Consider the following 17,499-nt stretch of genomic DNA (forward strand, 5'->3'; position numbering starts at 1 on the left):
AAAGCGCGGGCACACTACTCTGCAAAGATGATGCGTGGCCGGCTGGCAGCCTGCGCCTCGGCGGCGGCGTCGGCGGAGGAGGCGGGCTCCGGCGTCGTCGCCGCCGCTCTGTCTCTCGCGGCAACAGGCGTGGCAGCGCGGCCCAGACGCTCGTCTGGCGCCGCCGCCGCAGGCGCAGCCACCTCGTCGCCTGCTCTGCGCGGCTGCGCCGGCGGCTGCGTCTTGCTGGGCGGCGGCGGCAGCGAGGCGCTGCTCGAGGCGGGCGAGTGAGCGTCGAGCTCGAGCCAGCTGCGTGCGGTGGGACAGCTGAGCGTCTGCACGCCATGCGCCTGTGCCAGCCGCGTGGCGCGCGCGCCATCCACTCGCTCGCTCCAGCGTGGCCGCTCCTCGCTCAGCACGCCGCTGCCGACGCCGCCGCCGCCGCCGCCGTCGCCGTGCGAGTGTGCCACCTTCGCCAGCGGCGTCGTCGTCGTCGAGGCGAGCGTCGCGGGCGGCGAGGCCACGGCGAGGACGTGGTCGGGCAGCGAGAGGGCCAGCAGCAGCACGGCGCGATGGGCGGCATTGGCGCGCCGCAGCGACAGGTCCTGCTCGCCGCCATCGGTGGCCCAGCCGGCGTGCTTGGACGGCAGGGCTGCTGCTGCGTCGGCGTCGAGCGTGATGGTGGAGGAGTCGCAGGCCATGCGCATCGCGTCGGCCTCGGCGAGCGACATCGGCGGCCCGGCGGTGGCGGCCGCCGCCTGCGGCACGAGGCCGTACTGCGCCCCCGGCCCGCCAATGCGCTCCTCGAGGAAGCGCGTGGCGTTGCGTGCGGCGACGTTGAGGGCGTGTGTGCCCTTCTTGAGCACGTCGAGCGTCGTGATGACTGGCCGCGCCATGCGCGTCAGCCCCACCGATAACCCACGGCGCGTGCTGGTGCCGGCAGTGATGCCATGCCCACTCACCCTCGGTCGGCACGACGAGGCGGCACTGCGCCGCCTCTGCGCGCTTCAGCCACTCGTGCACGCTGCGCAGCGAGTAGACGAGCACGCTGGCGTCGAGCAGGAGCAGCGGCGGCTGCGGCAGCTGCGGTGCTGCCGGCGGCCGCGGCACAGCAGAGGTGTGCAGTGTCCTTCGCTGCTGCTGCTGTGGCTGCGAGGGTGCGGCGCCGGGCGGCGGCATGCGAGGCCGCGCGGCGCCGCTGCCGCGCAGCATGCCTGCGCCCGCGCCTCCTTCGCGCCGCGCCGCAAGTGGCCGCCGCGGCGGGGGCGCATGTGCGAGGTGGAGCACGTCGGCCTCGAGCTCGCTGACGCGGTGCTGCAGAAACATGGCGCCCATCTGGCGTGCCAGGGCGGCGTGCCGCTGCGCCTGCTGGCGGGCGTCAGCGCTGCGTGCGCGCAGGTGGAGGGGGCAGCGCGGGTGCGATGCGATGCGACGTCGCTCACCTTGGCGTCGTCGTGCTCCTCGGGCGCCGCAGCGGCGGGCGCACTGCTGGCACTGCTGCTGCTTGCGCCGGGTGGCGGTGCGTGCGAGAGGGGCGGCATGATGGGGTGAGGTGGTGGAGCGGAGACAGGAAGCGGGCCAGTGAAAGCGCCCTCTGGCCCGGCGCAGCGCGAGGCGCAGCAACGCGCGCCGTCACCGCTGCGCCTTGCCGATCCCACGCTCGGCGCGCTCGCCTTGTCCGAGTCCCGTGCATTTTTGGGCCAGCGGCCGCGAGGATTGCGCTGCTTCCTCGACGACGAGCTCTGCTCCCACCTCCATCCCCCCACCATCACTCCCCTCACCTGCAGCCATGGCCTCGCCGCAGCCCGCTGCATCCACCTCGGCGCCGCCTGCGCCCGCCGTGCGCTCCTTCGCCGCCCTCGGCCTGGCGCCGCCGCTCGTGCGCGCCCTCGCCGCCCTCGCCATCACCGTGCCGACGCCGGTGCAGGCTCAGGCGCTGCCGCTCCTTCTCGGCGGCAGCAGCAGCGCAAAGGGCAAGGCCAAGGGCGCCGCCGCCGCAGCCTCTCTCTCCGCGCCGCGCGCCTGCGACCTCATCGCCGGCTCGCCGACGGGCTCCGGCAAGACGCTGGCCTTTGCGCTGCCCATCCTCGCCGCCCTGGCGCGCGACCCCGTCGCCGGCGCCGCCGTCGTGCTCACGCCGACGCGCGAGCTGGCCGCGCAGCTGCACGAGCAGCTCGCCGCCGTCGCCGCGGGCGCGCGCCAGGGGCTGCGCGTGCAGCTCGTGCAGGGCGGCGTCGACATGATGCGCCAGGCACACGAGCTCGCCGCGCGCCCGCACATCGTCGTCGCCACGCCCGGACGCCTGGCCGACCTGCTCGGCAATGCCGACGCGCAGGTGCTGGGGCGCTGCAAGTTTGTCGTGAGTGACACGCCGACAGGCATGCGTGGCCGAGGGAGCAGCAACGATGCAGGCAGCACTCTGCCCGCTCCTGGCATGCGTGGCCGAGGGAGCAGGACCGATGCAGGCAGTGTGCTGTCTGCTCCTGCCGCACCGCACCGCTCACCCCTGACGCCCGCTTAGGTGCTCGACGAGGCCGACCGGCTGCTCACGCCGACGTTCTCCGACGCGCTCGCCGCCATCTTTGCCGCTCTGCCGCCGGCCGCGCTGCGGCAGACGCTGCTCTTCTCCGCCACGCTCACGCCCGAGATTGAGGCGCTGGCGACGCGCCCGCGCGGCGCAGACGAGCGGCCCCTCGAGGTGCTGAAGATCGAGGGCAGGTGCGTTTGGCCCGCCCTCTGAGGACTCACGCCGTGCGTATGTTTTGCTCACCCAGTGCCCGTTGCAGCACGACAACTCCGCCACAGCTCGAGCAGCTGTACATCTTTGTGCCGTCGCACATGCGCGAGCCGTACCTCTTCCACCTACTCATGCATCCTCCGGGCTTCGACGACGACGACGACGACGACGACGACTCGGACTCCGAAGGCGGCTCCGACGCCGGCTCGTCGCTCGTGCCGACGATCATCTTCGTTTCGCGCGTGCGCACCGCCGCGCTGCTGGCACGCATGCTTGCGGAGTTGGGCGTGCCCTGTCTCGCGCTGCACTCGTCGCTCTCGCAGGCGGCGCGCGCCGAGAATCTCACGGCGTTTCGCGCGGGCAAGGTGCCGCTGCTCATCACGACCGACGTCGGCTCGCGCGGCCTCGACGTGCCCGAGGTGCAGCTCGTCGTCAACTGGGACCTGCCGCGCGACTGGCGCGACTACGTGCACCGCGTAGGTCGCACGGCTCGTGCGGGACGCGAGGGCACGGCGGTGAGCTTCGTGGGCGAGCGGGATGTCGAGCTGCTCAAGGGCATCGAAGAGGCCATCAGTGGGTTTTTGGAGCAGTCCGTCTCGCGCTGCAACGTGCGCACACTGATGCACTTTCTGGCAGACGTGACCATGACGGAGCACGAAATGCCCGAAGAAGAGGTGCTCGAGCGTCTCAATGCAGTATCGACCGCTAAGCGCGTCGCAGCTATGGTGAGCGTCCCCCCGGTCCCCCTCTTCCCCGATGCTCGCCACCACTCTCACCTCCTTCTGACGCTTGCTCTCTCCACAGGAACTGCACGACACGCACTTTGGCGAGCGGCAAGAGGCGCACAAGAAGAAGGCCGCGGCCGCGCTGGGTGCCAGTGCGGACGCGCAGCGGCGAAAGAGCAAGAAGAAGGCCGCCTCTAGCGAGAAGCAGCGCAAGGAGTAGCGCGTGATGGCGCTCGTTCCTCTACATCCACTTAGACTGCTCACTCACTGGTCCCACCCTCACTGTCACGCATCCTCTGTACCACTAGCTCGGCAACATCTCACAATTACAACGTCATCGCCCCCAGCCCTCGCTCTGCCACAGTACATCTCACCGCCCCCCAAAGCCCGGCGGCGGCACGTTGAAGTTAGGCGGTGGCCGGTTGACCATGCCGAGCGGCGGCGGCGGGCCTCCGGCGCCGCCCGCCATGCCGAGCGGCGGAGGTGGCCGGTTGAAGGCCGGCGGCGGGCCGCCGAACTGCGGCCCACCCATGCCCAGCGGCGGCGGCGGACCGCCCATGCCGCCGTTGAAGGGCCCGCCGAAGCGCGGCGGCGGCGCGCCGTAGGGCCCGGGCCGGAATCCTACGAGAAAGGAACGTCAGCAGCCGGCTGGAAGCCGAGTCCTTCGCGAGCTCTCTGCAGCACAGCAGCAGGCCTCGCAGTGCGGCTGGGTACGCGACCCCACGCTTGCTCGCTGCAGCCGCTTGCGCGCAGCGCCGGATCCAGCCCTGCCCATCCGCCGCTTCGCGTCCCTCGTTGCACCTGCTCTCCGAGCTCCACATCGCCAGCTGCCACGCTCCCTTTGCAGCCCACCTGCCACTCCTCTGTGCGCACACTCACCTCCGCTCATCGGTCCCTGTCCAAACGTCATGCCGCCGCCCGGGTAGCCGCCAAAGCCGCCGCCGCCCATGCCGCCCGGCCCAAAGCCCGGCCCGCCCTGCATGAGCGCCGGCGGCTTCTGCTTGCCCTCGCGCTCGTACTGCGCCGCCACGCCGGCGACGATCTCGTTGCACACGGCCGGGTCGAGGTTCATGAAGTGGTCGCGCACATTCTGCAGGTGGTTGCGGCCCGAGTTGTGCGCCTTGCGCACTGCAGCAGTGGGCCGCGTCAGAAGAAGCGCTCTGGGCCGCGCAGCAGGGCTGCGCGCGCCCGCAACGTGGAGCAGACTCACCGCTCGTCGAGTCGTGCGTGAGGAGAATGTCGCAGTAGTCGCAGTAGTGGCGGCCCATGCTGCGCAGCCCGTCGAGAAGAGTGTGGAGCAGGGAGATGACGGCGAGACGCAGGAAGCGGCGGCGGCTAAGCGCGGCGCGAAGCCGACCAGCGAATAGAAGAATCGAGCACCGCCGAGTACAACTGGCGCGCCAAAGTTGAAGCACGCACTGCAACTCGCCTCGCGCGCCGAGCTTCCAGCCCCTCTCAGTCAGAGTCTCCCTCAGTCTCTCCTCTGAAGCAAGCACTCGCTTCGCTAGGCAGGGCACAAGTACATGAGATGCAGCAGCGCGGGACTCGTGGGCAGGCTGCGTCCGTGGAAGGGGGGCCGATGTGCGGTATAGAGACGAGATTGAGCGGGGGAAAGGATGGAGATGAGGCCGGTGACGCGGGGGGAGCAGGAGAACACAGAGGCGGGAGGGGCAGCGCGTCCGGGAGGCATCAGGAGTCGTAGGCAGTCTGAGGGGCGCAGAGCAGCAGGCTCAGTAGCTCTTCTGCGTCAGCATGCCCGTGTGCGTCGTGGGCGTGCGTGTGAAGCCGTCGCGGATCGTCGAGGCGAGCTGCAGCAGGCCTTGCGCTGCCACACGCAGGCTCCACGAGCTGACGTTGCGCAGGCGGGCGCCGTTGGCCTGCTGCGAGGTGACGTGGTTCGCCAGCGCCTCGTAGATCTGTGGCACCGTCAGCGCAGGTCAAAAAGAGAGGTCAGGGACAGACGCACCTTCTCGGAGATCTGCGGCAGCAGGCCGGTCTGTGCGAGATCCATCGAGCCGTTGAACTCGTCCTGGTGATCGCATGTCAGCCGGCGCAGGCAGCCGGAGCACGATCAGACTCACGAGATCCATGACGACTCGGCAGTGCACTGGGATCAGAGTCTATGCGAAATGTGTGAGCGACATCGAAGCAGTGATAGAGTCCAGCTGGACTGACCTTGTTTGCGTTCATGAACGCGACGATGGGGCGCACAAACGTCTGCGTGCGGTAGCCCAGCTCCGAGTGGAACAGAGGCACGGCGGCCTTGATGTCGCGGAAGCGCACGTCGAGGTCAATGACGACAGCCGGCGGCGGCACCGCGCGTTGGCCCTCCTCTTGCTCTTGCTCGTGCGCCGGCTCGCCGTTCTCCTCGGCATGCTCCGTCTCCATGCGCCGCGCCACATTTTGCGCCGCCTCCGCCTCGGCCGCATCCTGGCTGAGCATTTCGCGGTTGATGCGCCGTCGCCTGAAGCGTCGTCGTCGCCGCTCTAGACGCTCGGCCTCCTCCTTCTCGCGCTGCGCCTCGCGCTCGGCCAGCTGCTGGCGCCATGCAGACTCGGCCGCCGGGCCGAGCGCAGTGACGGGCGCCTCGATGGCGGGACCAGACAGCGCATGCTGGCCCGGGATGGGCTGGTCGTCGGCGTCCACTGCGCCCACCTGTCGCTCCCATGCCTCGCCGGACACGGCGTGCGTCAGATTCTCGACGATCTCGGAGAGGATCGCGTTGATGTCGACGTCGTTGCTGTGGTCGCGCGGGAACTTGAGATCGGCCACGACTGGGAGAGGACGTGAGCAAGGAGGCTGAGTGCACAGCAGCGGCAGACTTACTGTCGAACTTGCCCGACGTGATCCACGAGATGGGCCCGTGCAGGTCGCTCTGGTTCTGGATGTGGTCGAAGCTCACACCATCGATGCGCACGCGAGACTGCGAGGTGCCATCAGCGGCAGTTCCGAAGCAAGTGCTGTCGGCACTGACCAGCGTCTGCCATCGGCCATTCTTGTCCTCCTGCCCGCTCTGCGTGGTGCGGCCCATGCGCTGCGGCTTGTGCAGGCTGAACAGACAGCCGTCGACCTGGCCCGTGATGCTGTCGGCGCTGAGCAGATCGTAGAAGAGCCACTGCTTGCGCAGGCGCGGCACGCTGGCGTTGAAGATGCTGTAGTTGAAGGGGCGGAAATCGCCCGGCTGGTACACGGTGACAAGCAGGTCCTGCAGCTCGAGCGAGGTGAGGTGGAAGTCGCCGTGCCGAGGCTCGCGTCGTGCGGCGCGAGGGTCGTATGGCTTCTCCGGGTCCCAGTGCACGTTCCGCCGGTCTGCAACGCGTCGTAGCTAAGCGCTGCTCACAGCGCAGTCCTGGCGCTGCACTCACCAATGATGCCGCGCACGCCCTTCACCACTGCATCCTCCAGCAGGCCCTTGCCGTCCCACCAGCGGCGGAAGCTCAGCGACACCTCGATGCTGTCGACGTTGAGGTCAAACATGGTGAAGTTGCCGTCGCCCTCGTCGCCGCGCGTCTCGCGGCTCATCGGCGGCGCCACCTCCTCCTCAGCGTGGTCCTCGCGCTCAAGGAAGTGCGTGCCTTCCCACGCCATGCCGTGACCAGCAGCGCGTGCCGTGCCGCGACCCTTGCCCTTGCCTTCACGCATCGCCGAGCGTTCCCGCCGCAGCGCCTCGGGCGAGCCAAAGTGTGCTCGCCGCGAGATGAAGACGTTCTGGAAGCAGATGCGCGACGACGACCACTTGGGCACGATGGCGGACTCGAAGATGACCGTCACGCCCGTCTCGGCGGTGAGATAGTCGGCCAGCTTGCGCGCGATCCACTCTGCAGCAGCATCGTCAGCTCTGGCCGCGGACCTCCATGTCAGGCGTGCGCACCGTCGAGATTCAGGCTGTTGAGCGCGGCGAAGACCAGCGAGACGGCCGTGGTGCTAGAAGAGCAGGGTGAGATGCAGTGCTGAGCCAAGACACCGCGGGCAACTCACGTTCCGGCCACCAGGAAGATGATGGTGCCGAGGCCGCCGAGAGTGAAGAACGCCGACAAGTCATCGACGTTGAAGCGGCGGAAGCCGCGGATGGTGAACCACTTGAAGCGGATGCGCAGGCGCGTCCAGAAGCCGCGCGCCAGGCGCAGCAGCTCCTCCTTCGACGGCGCCTTGGGGCGCGTCCATGCGCGCGAGGAGGAGCCAGAGGACGAGGAGCTGGCGTGCGCGGAAGAAGACGCCAGCGAGGAGGCGCTTGCGCCCGCAGCTGCACCTGCAGCAGCCGCTCGCGTGGCCAGCTCGCGCAGAGAGCGCGGGTAGTTGGCATACAGGCCATCCTCGTACATGTACGGGCGGATCTCGTGGCTCTCTGCCTCGCCCTTCTCGTCGCTGCTCTCGCTCTTCGCTGGCGCCGGATCAGAGATGCTGCTCGGCTTGATGCCGGCGTTCTGTGTGCTAGCTGCAGCCGTTGTCACGGCGTCTGAGCTGAGCTCCGGCTCGCCTGCCGGCCCTGTCGCGACCGGCTTCGTGCCATCGAGGCGGGCGGAGCGGCCACCTCCACTGAGTGATGGCTCTGATGCCTCTCGTAGAAGGTCTCCCGATGCGTCTGCCTTGGCCTCCTTGCCGTGCTGTCCCTCTGTGCCCTCCTTTGCTGGCTGAGCGGGCCGCGGGTCGCTCGCCAGCCGCACCTCATCTGCGCGTCCTCGCGAGCGATGCTTGGAGCGCTCAGCAGCGCTGGCGGCGAAGGCGCGCGACGGCGGTGCGAGGAGCGCACTGCGGCAAATCGGCCGCGGCGGAGCTATGGCCACCAGCGGCTGCAACACCAGCCTGCTGGGCCCGGCATGGCGGCTGCCTGCTCGGAGCGCGCCGAGGGTCTGCCGCGGGAGCAGAGCGCGATGCATGGCGGCGAGGGCGCGGTGCGCCGTGCGCAGGGCGGTGCGCCAAGTGTCGTGTGAGCAGCGCAGGCAGCTGACTGAGGAGGTTCGTCGGACGGGAAAGGGAAGGCGAGGAAGGCTGGCTGCGCGCGGGGCGCGGCGGATGCGGGAAGGAGACAAGAGGCGGCCGGCCGTCGCGGCGCTGCCAAGCTCGAGCCATCGCTACGCGCGAAGTGGAGAAGCGCGCGCGGCGGGCCCTTGTCCCTCGCCCGGCTTAGGTCCTCCTGGACTCGACTGCGCGATATGGAACCTGGCGATCGCAGTCAGCGCACTTTGGCTCTGATCCATAGCGCGCCAATCAGGCTTGCACAGCTGGCCCGTACCTGCCAGGCCAGCAGACTGTGGTGCCGAAGCCGGCGAATCTCGATTTCGAGGCGCGGAGGGGCCTGTCAGCCGGTGCTCATGGGTCTGCTGACGTAAGCGAACGCGCCGGCCAGCGCCCGTCGGCCGAGATCGCAGCGCGGCGAAGAAGAGGAGAGCGCCGTGCGCGCGCGCAGAGAGAGCATCGGCCACGTCCAGCTTCCGACTCACCTCCCAACCACGACACCCCGCCGCACCCGCCATGTCCGCACAGCAGCCCGGCAGCAGCTCGGCCGCGGCGGCGGCGGCGGCGGCGGCAGACCGCGTGTGGCGCCAGACGCTGCGCGAGGAGCAGGTCATCCACGCCGCCGCCATCCCGCCGGCCGAGATGAAGAACTGCTACGAGCACTTCGACACGTGGGCCGCGTGCTTCGGTGAGCTGCGCTGCTTGTGTGCGTGCTACCGTGCCGGCCACTGACCGCCTCTGTCACAGCACTCGCACCGCAGCTGCGCGCCGTCTACCGCTACGGCACGGCACAGGACTGCAAGGCCAAGCTCGACGACTTCAAGCACTGCCTCTCGCTCAAGAAGCTCGACGAGGAGGCGCGCCGCGCCGCCTGGATCCGCCACCGCGCCCAGCGCACGGCCGCCATGCGCCTCGAGGGCAGCAGCGAGGATGTGTGGGAGCTGCGCCGCGACCCGCTCGTCGCGCCCGCGCTGGCCGACCCCACCATCCCCGGCCCGGCCGACGACGCCGCCTAGTCAGCCATCATCATCCTCCGTGAGTGCAGCGTCCTCTTGTCTTGTGCAGCCCACGGTGAGGTCGATGCAACGTGATGAGTACTTTTTACTATACAGTTCTGCTACTGTAGCGCCAGACGGGCTCGATGCGGATATCCCATACCAAGCTTACCTTTTCTGATGCTCGACCTCGGGCGTGGGCTGTGTCTACTCCCATGCGTCTCGCGCGCAGCCAGCTGACACGCCAGCCCTCTAGATCGTACCATGGACCCCCACATCACCGTTGCCTCTTCTCAGGTGAGCATTGCATCCGGGCCGCACTCCAGCAGAGGCACGCTCTGCGTTGCGTGATTACAACAAGTTCAAATCCATTCTCACGATGGCTGTCACGTCTTCTGGCCACTGCCCGTCGTCGCGGCTGCGCTGCTCTCGGGCTTTGCAGTCGGATGGCTCTTTCCTTGCCTGCTTGCGCATCTTGCTGCACCGTGGAGCATGCTCTCTCCAGCTCCTTGATGCCTCGGGCAGCACTGGCGTCCGCGAATACCTTACGATGCCCTCGGGCGTTGGAGTGGAAAGCAGGATGACCGGAGGCGGACCTTGGCGTTTGGCTGCTGGGCCGCGCTTGCTCTGTGTGCGTGGCAGGATGCAACGGCAGGCTTGGTCGATGCGGCGCCGGCTGGAAGCGTGGCGCGAAGGCCGCATGATCGATTAATCTTCTCTATGACCCACGCTGCCTGCCCTGCACTATGCCTTCTCGCGTGCAGCTGCTGACGCCAGTGTCCCTCTAGATCATCGCATCATACCCCCCACGTGAGTCTTGCCTCGGGCACCGTCTGGCAAGGATCGAAAACATTCCCATTTTCGAGCACGGCGAGCCGGTCCTCTGGTCCGGTTGTGAGCCTAGCTCATACATGCATGTGAGTGGCTCTGCGACCTGCCCGTCGGCGATGCCTGCTGACGCGTCGCGACCTCGCAGCACCATCTGAGCCTCTGCCTCGTCTTCTCGGCCATCTGTCTTCGCGGACACCTGCTGACGTCTGACTCTTGTTTTGCTGCTGTGTCTAGTCATCATACTGTCACCTGCAATCTACTCTTAAGGGCACCGCGCTCGCTCAGACAATCCGCTGTGACTGTCATGTGTGGTTCGCAGCCGCTAGAGTACAAGGATGAGGAGTGGCCGGCTAGCCGATGTACTGTTCCCGCAGCGCCTTCTTGCGCGCCTGCAGCAGGAACTGCTCCGTCTCTTTCCGGTCCGGCATGTGCGGGAACTGCAGCTCGGCGGGGTCCAGCACGCTGAACACGGCCTGGATGCGTGCGTCGTCGCCGGCCGGCCGTGGTGCTGCTGCGCCGTCTGCCTGCTCGCCGTCGGCCATCTCCGTGTCCTCCTGCTCCGCCGTGCCGTCCTCAGCTGGTGCTACGGCGCCATCGCCGCGTGTCTTCTTCGCAGCGGCACTGCGTCCGCCACGCCCGGCTGCGCGCTTGCCCTTGCCCTTGGGCGCTGCCGGCTCGGACTGCTGTGCTGCCGTCTGCTCGCGCAGCTTGCCGAGGCTGGTCGGCGTTGGCCGCGGAATCGCAGGCACCGCCTCGAGGCCGCCCTCGAGCTCCTCGCCCAGCTCCTCCAGCAAGCCGCTCCAGCCATCGCGCCATGCCTCCTCCTCCGCGCCCGTCTCGAACGCCAGCAGCTCGCCGTCGTCCTCGTCTGCGTCGCCGAAATACGCTGGCGGCTGCTGCGCGAAGCGCTTGTACTTCTGCGAGCGGTACGTCTCGAGCTCGGCCTCTTGCTCGTCTGAGGGCGGGTATCAGGGCTGCCCTGCGAGCTGGTCAGGCAAAGAGAGTCTCACCTGTCCAGTTCAGCAGCTCCTTGACGCCGGGAAGGTCCTTGGCGCGGCCGAAGTACCTGCAGACGGAGAGCATCAGTGCTTGAGCTCTTCGCACGCCATTCGCTGTCTCTGCTATTACGGCAACCAGTGCCTCTCCGCAAACACAACACCTCTCCTCTGCGGCTTCACTGCCTTCGTCCTCGCCGCGTTTCTTCTCCATGAGCCTCGCTGCCTCTCCTCGGCGTCCAGACTGAGCGCCTCTCGTCTGCAGTCTCGCTGCCTCTCTTCCTCCGCCCTCATAACCACTCCAGCTCTCCACCTATTCCAGGCGCACTCACTTGTACCCGCGCGTGCCGGGCACCTCCTTGCCGCTGTCGTCGAGCATGCGCCCCATGCCGCGGCGGTAGTTTGCGCCGCCGAGGGCCACAATCTGGCGCTCCCAGTGGCCCTTTTCGCGGATGCACTTGTTGATCTCGTCGTTGAGGTCGCGCACCTCGTAGTCGGTCAGGCCGACTGTGGGGGGAGAGGGCTGGTGAGCAAGACAGCGCAGTCAAACGGGAGAATGACAGGCCAAATGTCTGTCACGCCTTGTAGTTGCATGTGGCCTTGTCCAGACCTGTCTCTCGCCATCGTGTCTGCAGCACAGGGCCGCTCGCGCCAACTGCTCTCGCTCACAGCGCCCGGCGCTCGCTCCGCCTGCCCTAGCCCGTACTCCACTCTGCCACGCCTGCACACAGGCCTGCCACTCACAGTCCTGGATCTTGCTGACCTTGCGGCTGATGTCGCGCAGCACGTCGCTGCGCCACTTTTCGCACTCCTTGAGGCTCTTGCACGCGCTGGCGAGGCGCGGGCGCAGTTCGCCGCTCTTGCGGCCCGTGTTGATGCCGAGCTCGGCGGCCTGTGCCTCGCGGAAGCGGTAGAGCATGCTCTGCGCCTTTTCCTTGTTGCGTGCCATGGCTGCGAAGTGTGCGTGGGGTGGAGAGGGTGTGGTGGAGGAGAAGGCGGCGGCGGCGCGATGGCGGCGCGACGCTGGAAGCTCGCCTTGCTTTGGCCGCGCCTGCCGCGCGAGAGCGACGCGCCCACGCAGTGCACGCGCCAAGTGACACCCAAGACGCTGCCCTACGCCTTGCCTCCCGTCCACTGCCTGCTGCCGGCATCGCACCGCCCACCCATCCGCAGCCGTGCCCACACCCGCCGCCGCCCAGCATGTCCGACTCGTACACCTTCACCGTCGGCAAGCTCGATGCCGGCATGGCCATCCTCATCGGCGAGCGCGCGTCGCTCATCGAGTTCCCCTCGCTCCTCCTCCCGCCCGACGTCGCCGCCGGCAGCATCGTCAACATCAGCGTGCGCCGCAACGAGACGCAGGAGCGCACGCGCCGCCGCGAGTTTGAGCAGCTGCAGCAGGACATCCTGGGCGCGTTTGGCTCGGAGCGGCCGCTGCGTGAGTAGCGAGCACGGAGAGGGAGCCTCTTCAGGCGCGGCCGAGGGCGGCGCTTCACGGCAAGGGAGGAGGACTCAGTACAGGTGTACGTGAAGCACGAGGCTAGCGATGGCAGCGCCGAATGCACCGCACCTCGCATGTGCCCGTCCGGTGGCCCAGGTGCAGTCCAGAGCACGTTGTTGCCGGGCGTGTGCAGGCATCCGCCGCCGCAGCTGCTCTGATGCCTCGCTGTGCATGCTGACGTTCTCTCCGAATAGCGCCGGCGCTGCGTGTGCGCAACGTAACCCAGACGTCCGTCACGCTCGAGTGGGACAAGCTGCAGCTTGCGTCTGCCTCGCTGCTCTCGCTCGACATCTACCGCTCGGACCGCTTCACGCCGCAGCCACGGCGGCTGGCGGCGATTCCCAACCCGCGCACCAACACCTCTACCAAGCTCTCCGGCCTCGACGTCGACGCCGAGTTTGGCTTCCACCTCGTCCTCTCCACCACGGCGGGCGTGTACACGTCGCCCGTCGTCAAGGTGCGCACGCACAAGATGACGGACGTGCACGGCATCAGCGTGTGCTTTGGCCACGTCTCGAACCCGGCGCTCGAGAAGGCGGCGCGCGAGCATCTCGACGCCATGGGCGCGCGCTACGCCGACAAGATTGCCATAGAGACGACGCACTACGTGTGCGACGATCCTCGCAACCGAGGCGACCCCAATGGCCGGCCGCAGCAGGGCACCATGTGGCTCAAGGCACAGCAGCTCAGCATCCCCGTGGTGCAGCCGCAGTGGGTCTTTGCGTGCAAGGAGCAGGGCCGGTGAGTGGAGCAGCGTAGAGGATCGGGACGCCAGCGCTGACTGCTCGGCACAGGATGGTGCCAATCGCCTCGTTCTACCTCGGCCAAGAGCCACCAAACGCGGCGACGGTGCACGAGCTTGTCAATCGCTCTCGCGCGCCCGCACCAGCAGCCGAGGCCGCCGCGCCGCAAGCTGATGCGCCAGGCGGTAGCGTCGCTGCTGTCCAGGCTGCCGGTCACTCGGAGCCGCCGTCGACGCCCTCGACGGCCGCGACGCCCGTCACGGCCGAGACGGACGTTGTGACGCCGGGCAGCATTCCACGCATCGATGCCTCGCTGGCCGAGGACTCGACGCCGGCCGTCGTGTCGTCCGAGCCGCTGCAGGAGCCGGAGCCAACAGAGGTGGTCGGCGCCACAACACAGGGCGACGCTACGATGGAGGAGGGCGAGAAGACTCCAGTCACGGCGCGCGACACGGAGCTGCCGAGCTACGACGAGCCAAGTGCTCAGCCGGCGCCGGCGGACAAGGCGGAGGCGAGGCTGCCGGAGCTCGACGAGGACACGGACGCGAGCTTTGACGATGTCAGCCTGAGCGCTGCGGATGAGTCGGCACGGGCACCGCCCGCTGATGATGACGAGTCGGAGGAAGTGGATCTCCGTTGAGTTCAGCCTGATGCGCCCTCAGGCTGGGTTCGGCAGGCGTCACGCAGCCACCCGACTTCAGAAATGCAACGCCCTTCACGATTAGAGCGCAAAGCGGGAGCTAGTGGTACAGCGCTAGTCGCGCAGGCGTGGTAGCAGTACAGTGGAGCAGGCAGCAGCACAGGCATTACAGGGAGCTCTAGGGCCTTGACGGGGCCGGGGAATGACGGAACACGGTAGAGGAACAGGGGAGCAAGAGCGGCACGTGCGGCTACCACGCTACCTTCACAGAGTACCGGGGCCCAGCGTCATCGACGAGACCAGGAAGAGAGCCTGAGGAAGCGGGCGATCAGCGGCGGTTCGGCAGGGCTGCGCGGAGCGGCTCTCACCGTCGGCCTGCATCTGCGCGGGAATGAGCAAGCGGCGATAAGTAAAGCAGTACTCCACTTCTTCTCCTTCTCCCTTTTCCCTCTCACCTGCGCCCGAGCGTTCGCCAGCATGCTCTCGATCTGGCAGTAGGGGTTTCTTCGCTGAGCTCGAATGGTGGCGGCTGCGATGAATCTACATACTTCGAGATCCTGATCCGAACTCCCGAAAGGGATGAGGAACATGGACTCCTCTCTCGTGGTGCCGAGCTGAGCGTTTTGCAGCCTCGCGGCCGTGCTGGCGGCGACTTGCAGGGACTGAGCGACCTTGCTCGCGGACGGAGTGGCGAACTGCGGAAGAATCGCCTTCATGTTGCTGGCATGTCTTCTGTCAGCGTTGGCGGCCAAGCGCGTAGCCACTCCTCTCACGCTGCTGACCAATCCGCCCAAGTTGTAAGGGCGAAGCCTCGACGAGAAGTCGACGACTCGCGTGAAGGGCGACGTTGCCGTGGGCAGCCCTGCCAGTAGCGACTGAAGATGGCCATCTCGCGCTGTGCTTCCGGCAGCTGCTTGCTTGCCTCCTCGCAGGTCTCGTCGGTGTACTCGCGCGGCCGAATAGGAGTGCAGGACAGATACGAGTTCTGATGGAGCTGCATCGAAAGCTCTCTGGGCGACAAGACGTCACTGACGAGGTCCACGTGCTTGCCTGCAGCGATGATCAGTTGGTGTTACGATGGAGCGGAGCTTCTTTGGCTTACACTGGAAGAGGTCATGGTCCCGCGGCGACTCGAGGATCAGGGAGACGAGCGGTCCGATGTCGCTGACAGCGCAGAAGGGCAGTGTCGAATTGGTAGGTGCAAGCAAGTCGAGCTCGAAGAAACCTTCGCGGCTGATCGGCACGATCCCATGCCCTTCTAAGCTGAGCTCGAATGGAATCTAGAGGAAGGTCAGCCTTCGACTGGCGCTCAGTGCAATGCTTGCGATGCTCACTCCGTTGTCAAGCACCGTAGCTGAGACGAGCTTGCCCTCCTTGACGAGGGAGAAGAGACGCTCGGCGATGGCGTCGGCCGTCCGCATCGACTCCGGCACCAGAGCGTCCTGCCGCGGGCGCTCGACCCCATCGAGAATCACCACTTGCGTGTCGCCGTCTGCGACCTGGTCCAGAACGCCGCCCGGTAGCCGGATCGCTTCGAGCAGGCGTGGTGAGAGTGGGAAGCACTGGTAAAATGGTGACAGCTGCAGCACGATATCAGCGACGTTCAGAGGCGACGCAGAGGCGACCGCGACTTACGAAGACCGCAAATGCGTCTCTGAGCACGGGCGCAAGTGACGCGGGATCGGACAAGTCCGCTTCGACGACCTCGATGTCGGGCGACAGATCGCGCAGCTCGGCGGCGCGGATCGAGTCGCTGCTGCGGGTGATGGCACGGATGTGCCAGCGCGCCGTGCCGTCGACGGTCTCCCCCTGCGCCGAGAGGCTCGCCTCCATGGCGCGCGTGAGCGACGCGCCCGCCTCTTCGTTCGGCGCGCTGAGCGCAGATCCGGGCAGCGCAAGCGCGGCGGCCGCCGACGTGGTGGCGGCAGCGGCAAGCGTCAGTGCCGGCATCGTCGCCTCGAAGCCGTTCTCGAGAAAGCGAGACGAGCGGGACGAGGAGCGTTGCAGCATGTTCGGCGAAGGCGGAAGCGGCGATGGCAGCAGCCAGGCGTCGGCCATCGAGAGGCCGCTGCGCAGCGGGTCAGCAGGAGACAAGAGCGGTATTGGGCCATTGAGCACGCACTGGGCAGCGAGCATCTCCCGCTTTTTGACGGCATTGTACTCGGCAGTGACACGCTGCTGGTAGTGCTGCTGATTGGCTGCCAGTAAAGCGTTGATGACCGCGCGACCACGCTGACTCGTGGCAGAGAAGACGCAGACGACGCGGCCAGTCTCGTGCTTGGTAAGGGGCATTGGAACTCTGGGTTGTGGTGGTGTGTGGAGGAAGTAGAGAGGCAAGTCGTGAGAGGTGTGAACGGGCGGCTCGGCCTCGAGGCGCTGAGATATAGGCGCCGCGCCACCGTCACCGAGCCAGGGCGCTCGGCTGCGGCGGCCCGCCTCGCCAGGCACCTGAGCATCTCCCCGCAGGCCTCGACTCAGCTCCGCGGCACCCTCCTCCTGGGTGCTGTTGCCGTACCGCAGCAGTCGATGCACTCTCTACCCCAGAGTGCGCGGCACGGCCATCGCCGCAGCCGGCAGCTCCTCGCGTGCGCTGAGAGCTGGTCACGCCAAGAGGGGAGCACTGTGACGCAGCAGAAACAGGAGCAGCCTCGTCGCAGGCCGCAGCAGGACGCCCGCGGCGTAGACGTCATCACATGGCCGAAGCCTTCCACTCAATCGCCGCAGCACCGCGCCGCTGCCGTGCCTGTGCGCTTGTTACCTATAGGAGTGTCGTCATATATAGACCTTGCTGAGTGCTTGCGCCAGATCCAGACGCCGGTGCCGAAGCCGCCTGCCAGGGCGCGTGCGGGGCAGGGGAAGGCCTTGTACCTGAGCCGCTTGGCTGCTTCTGCTATTTGTGTAGGCTCAGCTCCTCTGGATGGCGCAGCGGCAGGCGTCGGCCTCCGAGCAGAACGCAGAAGGAGCGCCCGTCGACCACGAGGACGCTGGGCCGCGCAGACACCCAGAGACCTTCAGCCCGCCGCAGCAACGACAAGCGTCCGTGGCAGCGGCAGACGCAGAGGCAGACGAGCGCCTTCCAAAGGCAAGGCAGAAGCTGGCAGCGCAGACGGCAGAGCGAATCACGCTCCATGTCCCTCGCTTGCACTCGCCTCGGCCCTGGACCTGAGCAAAGCACCGTAAGAGGCACCACGCTCGGGTCTGTGGACCCGAAAGCCCAAGATGAAGACGCGCCCTTCATGCTGAGGGACAGACCAGCCATGGACCGCAGCCGTGGCACCGGTACGACGCTTTCGCAACGTCTTCGAAGTGTGCACTCCCCTAGCCCTCGTATGGACGAGGCATCGAGACAGCGCCGGTCGCGAGTGTAGACGCGACGGGCCGCAGCTGCGGATGGCAT

At 67.5% G+C, this 17,499-nt stretch overlaps 9 protein-coding genes across 9 annotated transcripts; 4 read left to right on the forward strand and 5 right to left on the reverse strand.

Annotated features, from left to right (window-relative positions):
• Positions 1 to 14: 14 nt before the first annotated feature.
• On the reverse strand, positions 15 to 1,520 carry FA09DRAFT_340760 (hypothetical protein; the record flags this gene model as incomplete). Its single annotated transcript, XM_025744353.1, has 3 exons — positions 15 to 862; positions 942 to 1,344; positions 1,422 to 1,520. 3 exons carry the CDS (start codon positions 1,518 to 1,520, stop codon positions 15 to 17), a joined length of 1,350 nt encoding a protein of 449 aa, XP_025596096.1.
• Positions 1,521 to 1,745: 225 nt separating this feature from the next.
• FA09DRAFT_311527 (DEAD-domain-containing protein) lies at positions 1,746 to 3,786 on the forward strand. Its single transcript, XM_025740669.1, has 4 exons — positions 1,746 to 2,338; positions 2,501 to 2,697; positions 2,766 to 3,441; positions 3,521 to 3,786. Exons 1-4 carry the CDS (start codon positions 1,769 to 1,771, stop codon positions 3,659 to 3,661), a joined length of 1,584 nt encoding a protein of 527 aa, XP_025596097.1. The 5' UTR covers positions 1,746 to 1,768; the 3' UTR covers positions 3,662 to 3,786.
• Positions 3,787 to 4,078: 292 nt separating this feature from the next.
• Positions 4,079 to 4,709, reverse strand: FA09DRAFT_300866 (zf-U1-domain-containing protein; the record flags this gene model as incomplete). Its single annotated transcript, XM_025740350.1, has 2 exons — positions 4,079 to 4,569; positions 4,652 to 4,709. 2 exons carry the CDS (start codon positions 4,707 to 4,709, stop codon positions 4,079 to 4,081), a joined length of 549 nt encoding a protein of 182 aa, XP_025596098.1.
• Positions 4,710 to 4,919: 210 nt separating this feature from the next.
• FA09DRAFT_331777 (hypothetical protein) lies at positions 4,920 to 8,452 on the reverse strand. The gene is made up of 9 exons (XM_025743176.1): positions 7,420 to 8,452; positions 7,313 to 7,365; positions 6,807 to 7,259; positions 6,416 to 6,750; positions 6,268 to 6,364; positions 5,617 to 6,215; positions 5,523 to 5,561; positions 5,408 to 5,470; positions 4,920 to 5,357 (listed from the first exon to the last, which is right to left on the reverse strand). The coding sequence occupies exons 1-9, from the start codon at positions 8,316 to 8,318 to the stop codon at positions 5,172 to 5,174; spliced, it is 2,724 nt and encodes a 907-aa protein (XP_025596099.1). The 5' UTR covers positions 8,319 to 8,452; the 3' UTR covers positions 4,920 to 5,171.
• Positions 8,453 to 8,913: 461 nt separating this feature from the next.
• FA09DRAFT_340764 (hypothetical protein) lies at positions 8,914 to 9,413 on the forward strand (the record flags this gene model as incomplete). The annotated part of the gene is made up of 2 exons (XM_025744354.1): positions 8,914 to 9,085; positions 9,145 to 9,413. 2 exons carry the CDS (start codon positions 8,914 to 8,916, stop codon positions 9,411 to 9,413), a joined length of 441 nt encoding a protein of 146 aa, XP_025596100.1.
• Positions 9,414 to 10,573: 1,160 nt separating this feature from the next.
• On the reverse strand, positions 10,574 to 12,219 carry FA09DRAFT_346961 (Isy1-domain-containing protein; the record flags this gene model as incomplete). Its single annotated transcript, XM_025744783.1, has 4 exons — positions 11,963 to 12,219; positions 11,551 to 11,725; positions 11,234 to 11,289; positions 10,574 to 11,178 (listed from the first exon to the last, which is right to left on the reverse strand). Exons 1-4 carry the CDS (start codon positions 12,165 to 12,167, stop codon positions 10,574 to 10,576), a joined length of 1,041 nt encoding a protein of 346 aa, XP_025596101.1. The 5' UTR covers positions 12,168 to 12,219.
• A 199-nt stretch (positions 12,220 to 12,418) lies between these two features.
• FA09DRAFT_300898 (hypothetical protein) lies at positions 12,419 to 13,556 on the forward strand (the record flags this gene model as incomplete). The annotated part of the gene is made up of 3 exons (XM_025740352.1): positions 12,419 to 12,656; positions 12,914 to 13,460; positions 13,514 to 13,556. Coding segments are annotated over 3 exons (828 nt in total), but the record flags the coding sequence as incomplete, so codon positions are not given.
• A 612-nt stretch (positions 13,557 to 14,168) lies between these two features.
• FA09DRAFT_362502 (hypothetical protein) lies at positions 14,169 to 16,517 on the reverse strand. The gene is made up of 7 exons (XM_025745479.1): positions 16,225 to 16,517; positions 15,738 to 16,170; positions 15,437 to 15,682; positions 15,205 to 15,382; positions 14,876 to 15,152; positions 14,651 to 14,822; positions 14,169 to 14,414 (listed from the first exon to the last, which is right to left on the reverse strand). The coding sequence occupies exons 1-7, from the start codon at positions 16,392 to 16,394 to the stop codon at positions 14,367 to 14,369; spliced, it is 1,524 nt and encodes a 507-aa protein (XP_025596103.1). The 5' UTR covers positions 16,395 to 16,517; the 3' UTR covers positions 14,169 to 14,366.
• A 41-nt stretch (positions 16,518 to 16,558) lies between these two features.
• Positions 16,559 to 17,402, forward strand: FA09DRAFT_126904 (hypothetical protein). Its single transcript, XM_025739061.1, has one exon. It carries the CDS (start codon positions 16,629 to 16,631, stop codon positions 17,280 to 17,282), a length of 654 nt encoding a protein of 217 aa, XP_025596104.1. The 5' UTR covers positions 16,559 to 16,628; the 3' UTR covers positions 17,283 to 17,402.
• The last annotated feature ends 97 nt before the right edge of the window (positions 17,403 to 17,499 follow it).

This window comes from Tilletiopsis washingtonensis (assembly GCF_003144115.1).
Source record: "Tilletiopsis washingtonensis strain MCA 4186 unplaced genomic scaffold FA09scaffold_20, whole genome shotgun sequence".
Lineage (NCBI taxonomy): Eukaryota > Fungi > Basidiomycota > Exobasidiomycetes > Entylomatales > Tilletiopsis > Tilletiopsis washingtonensis.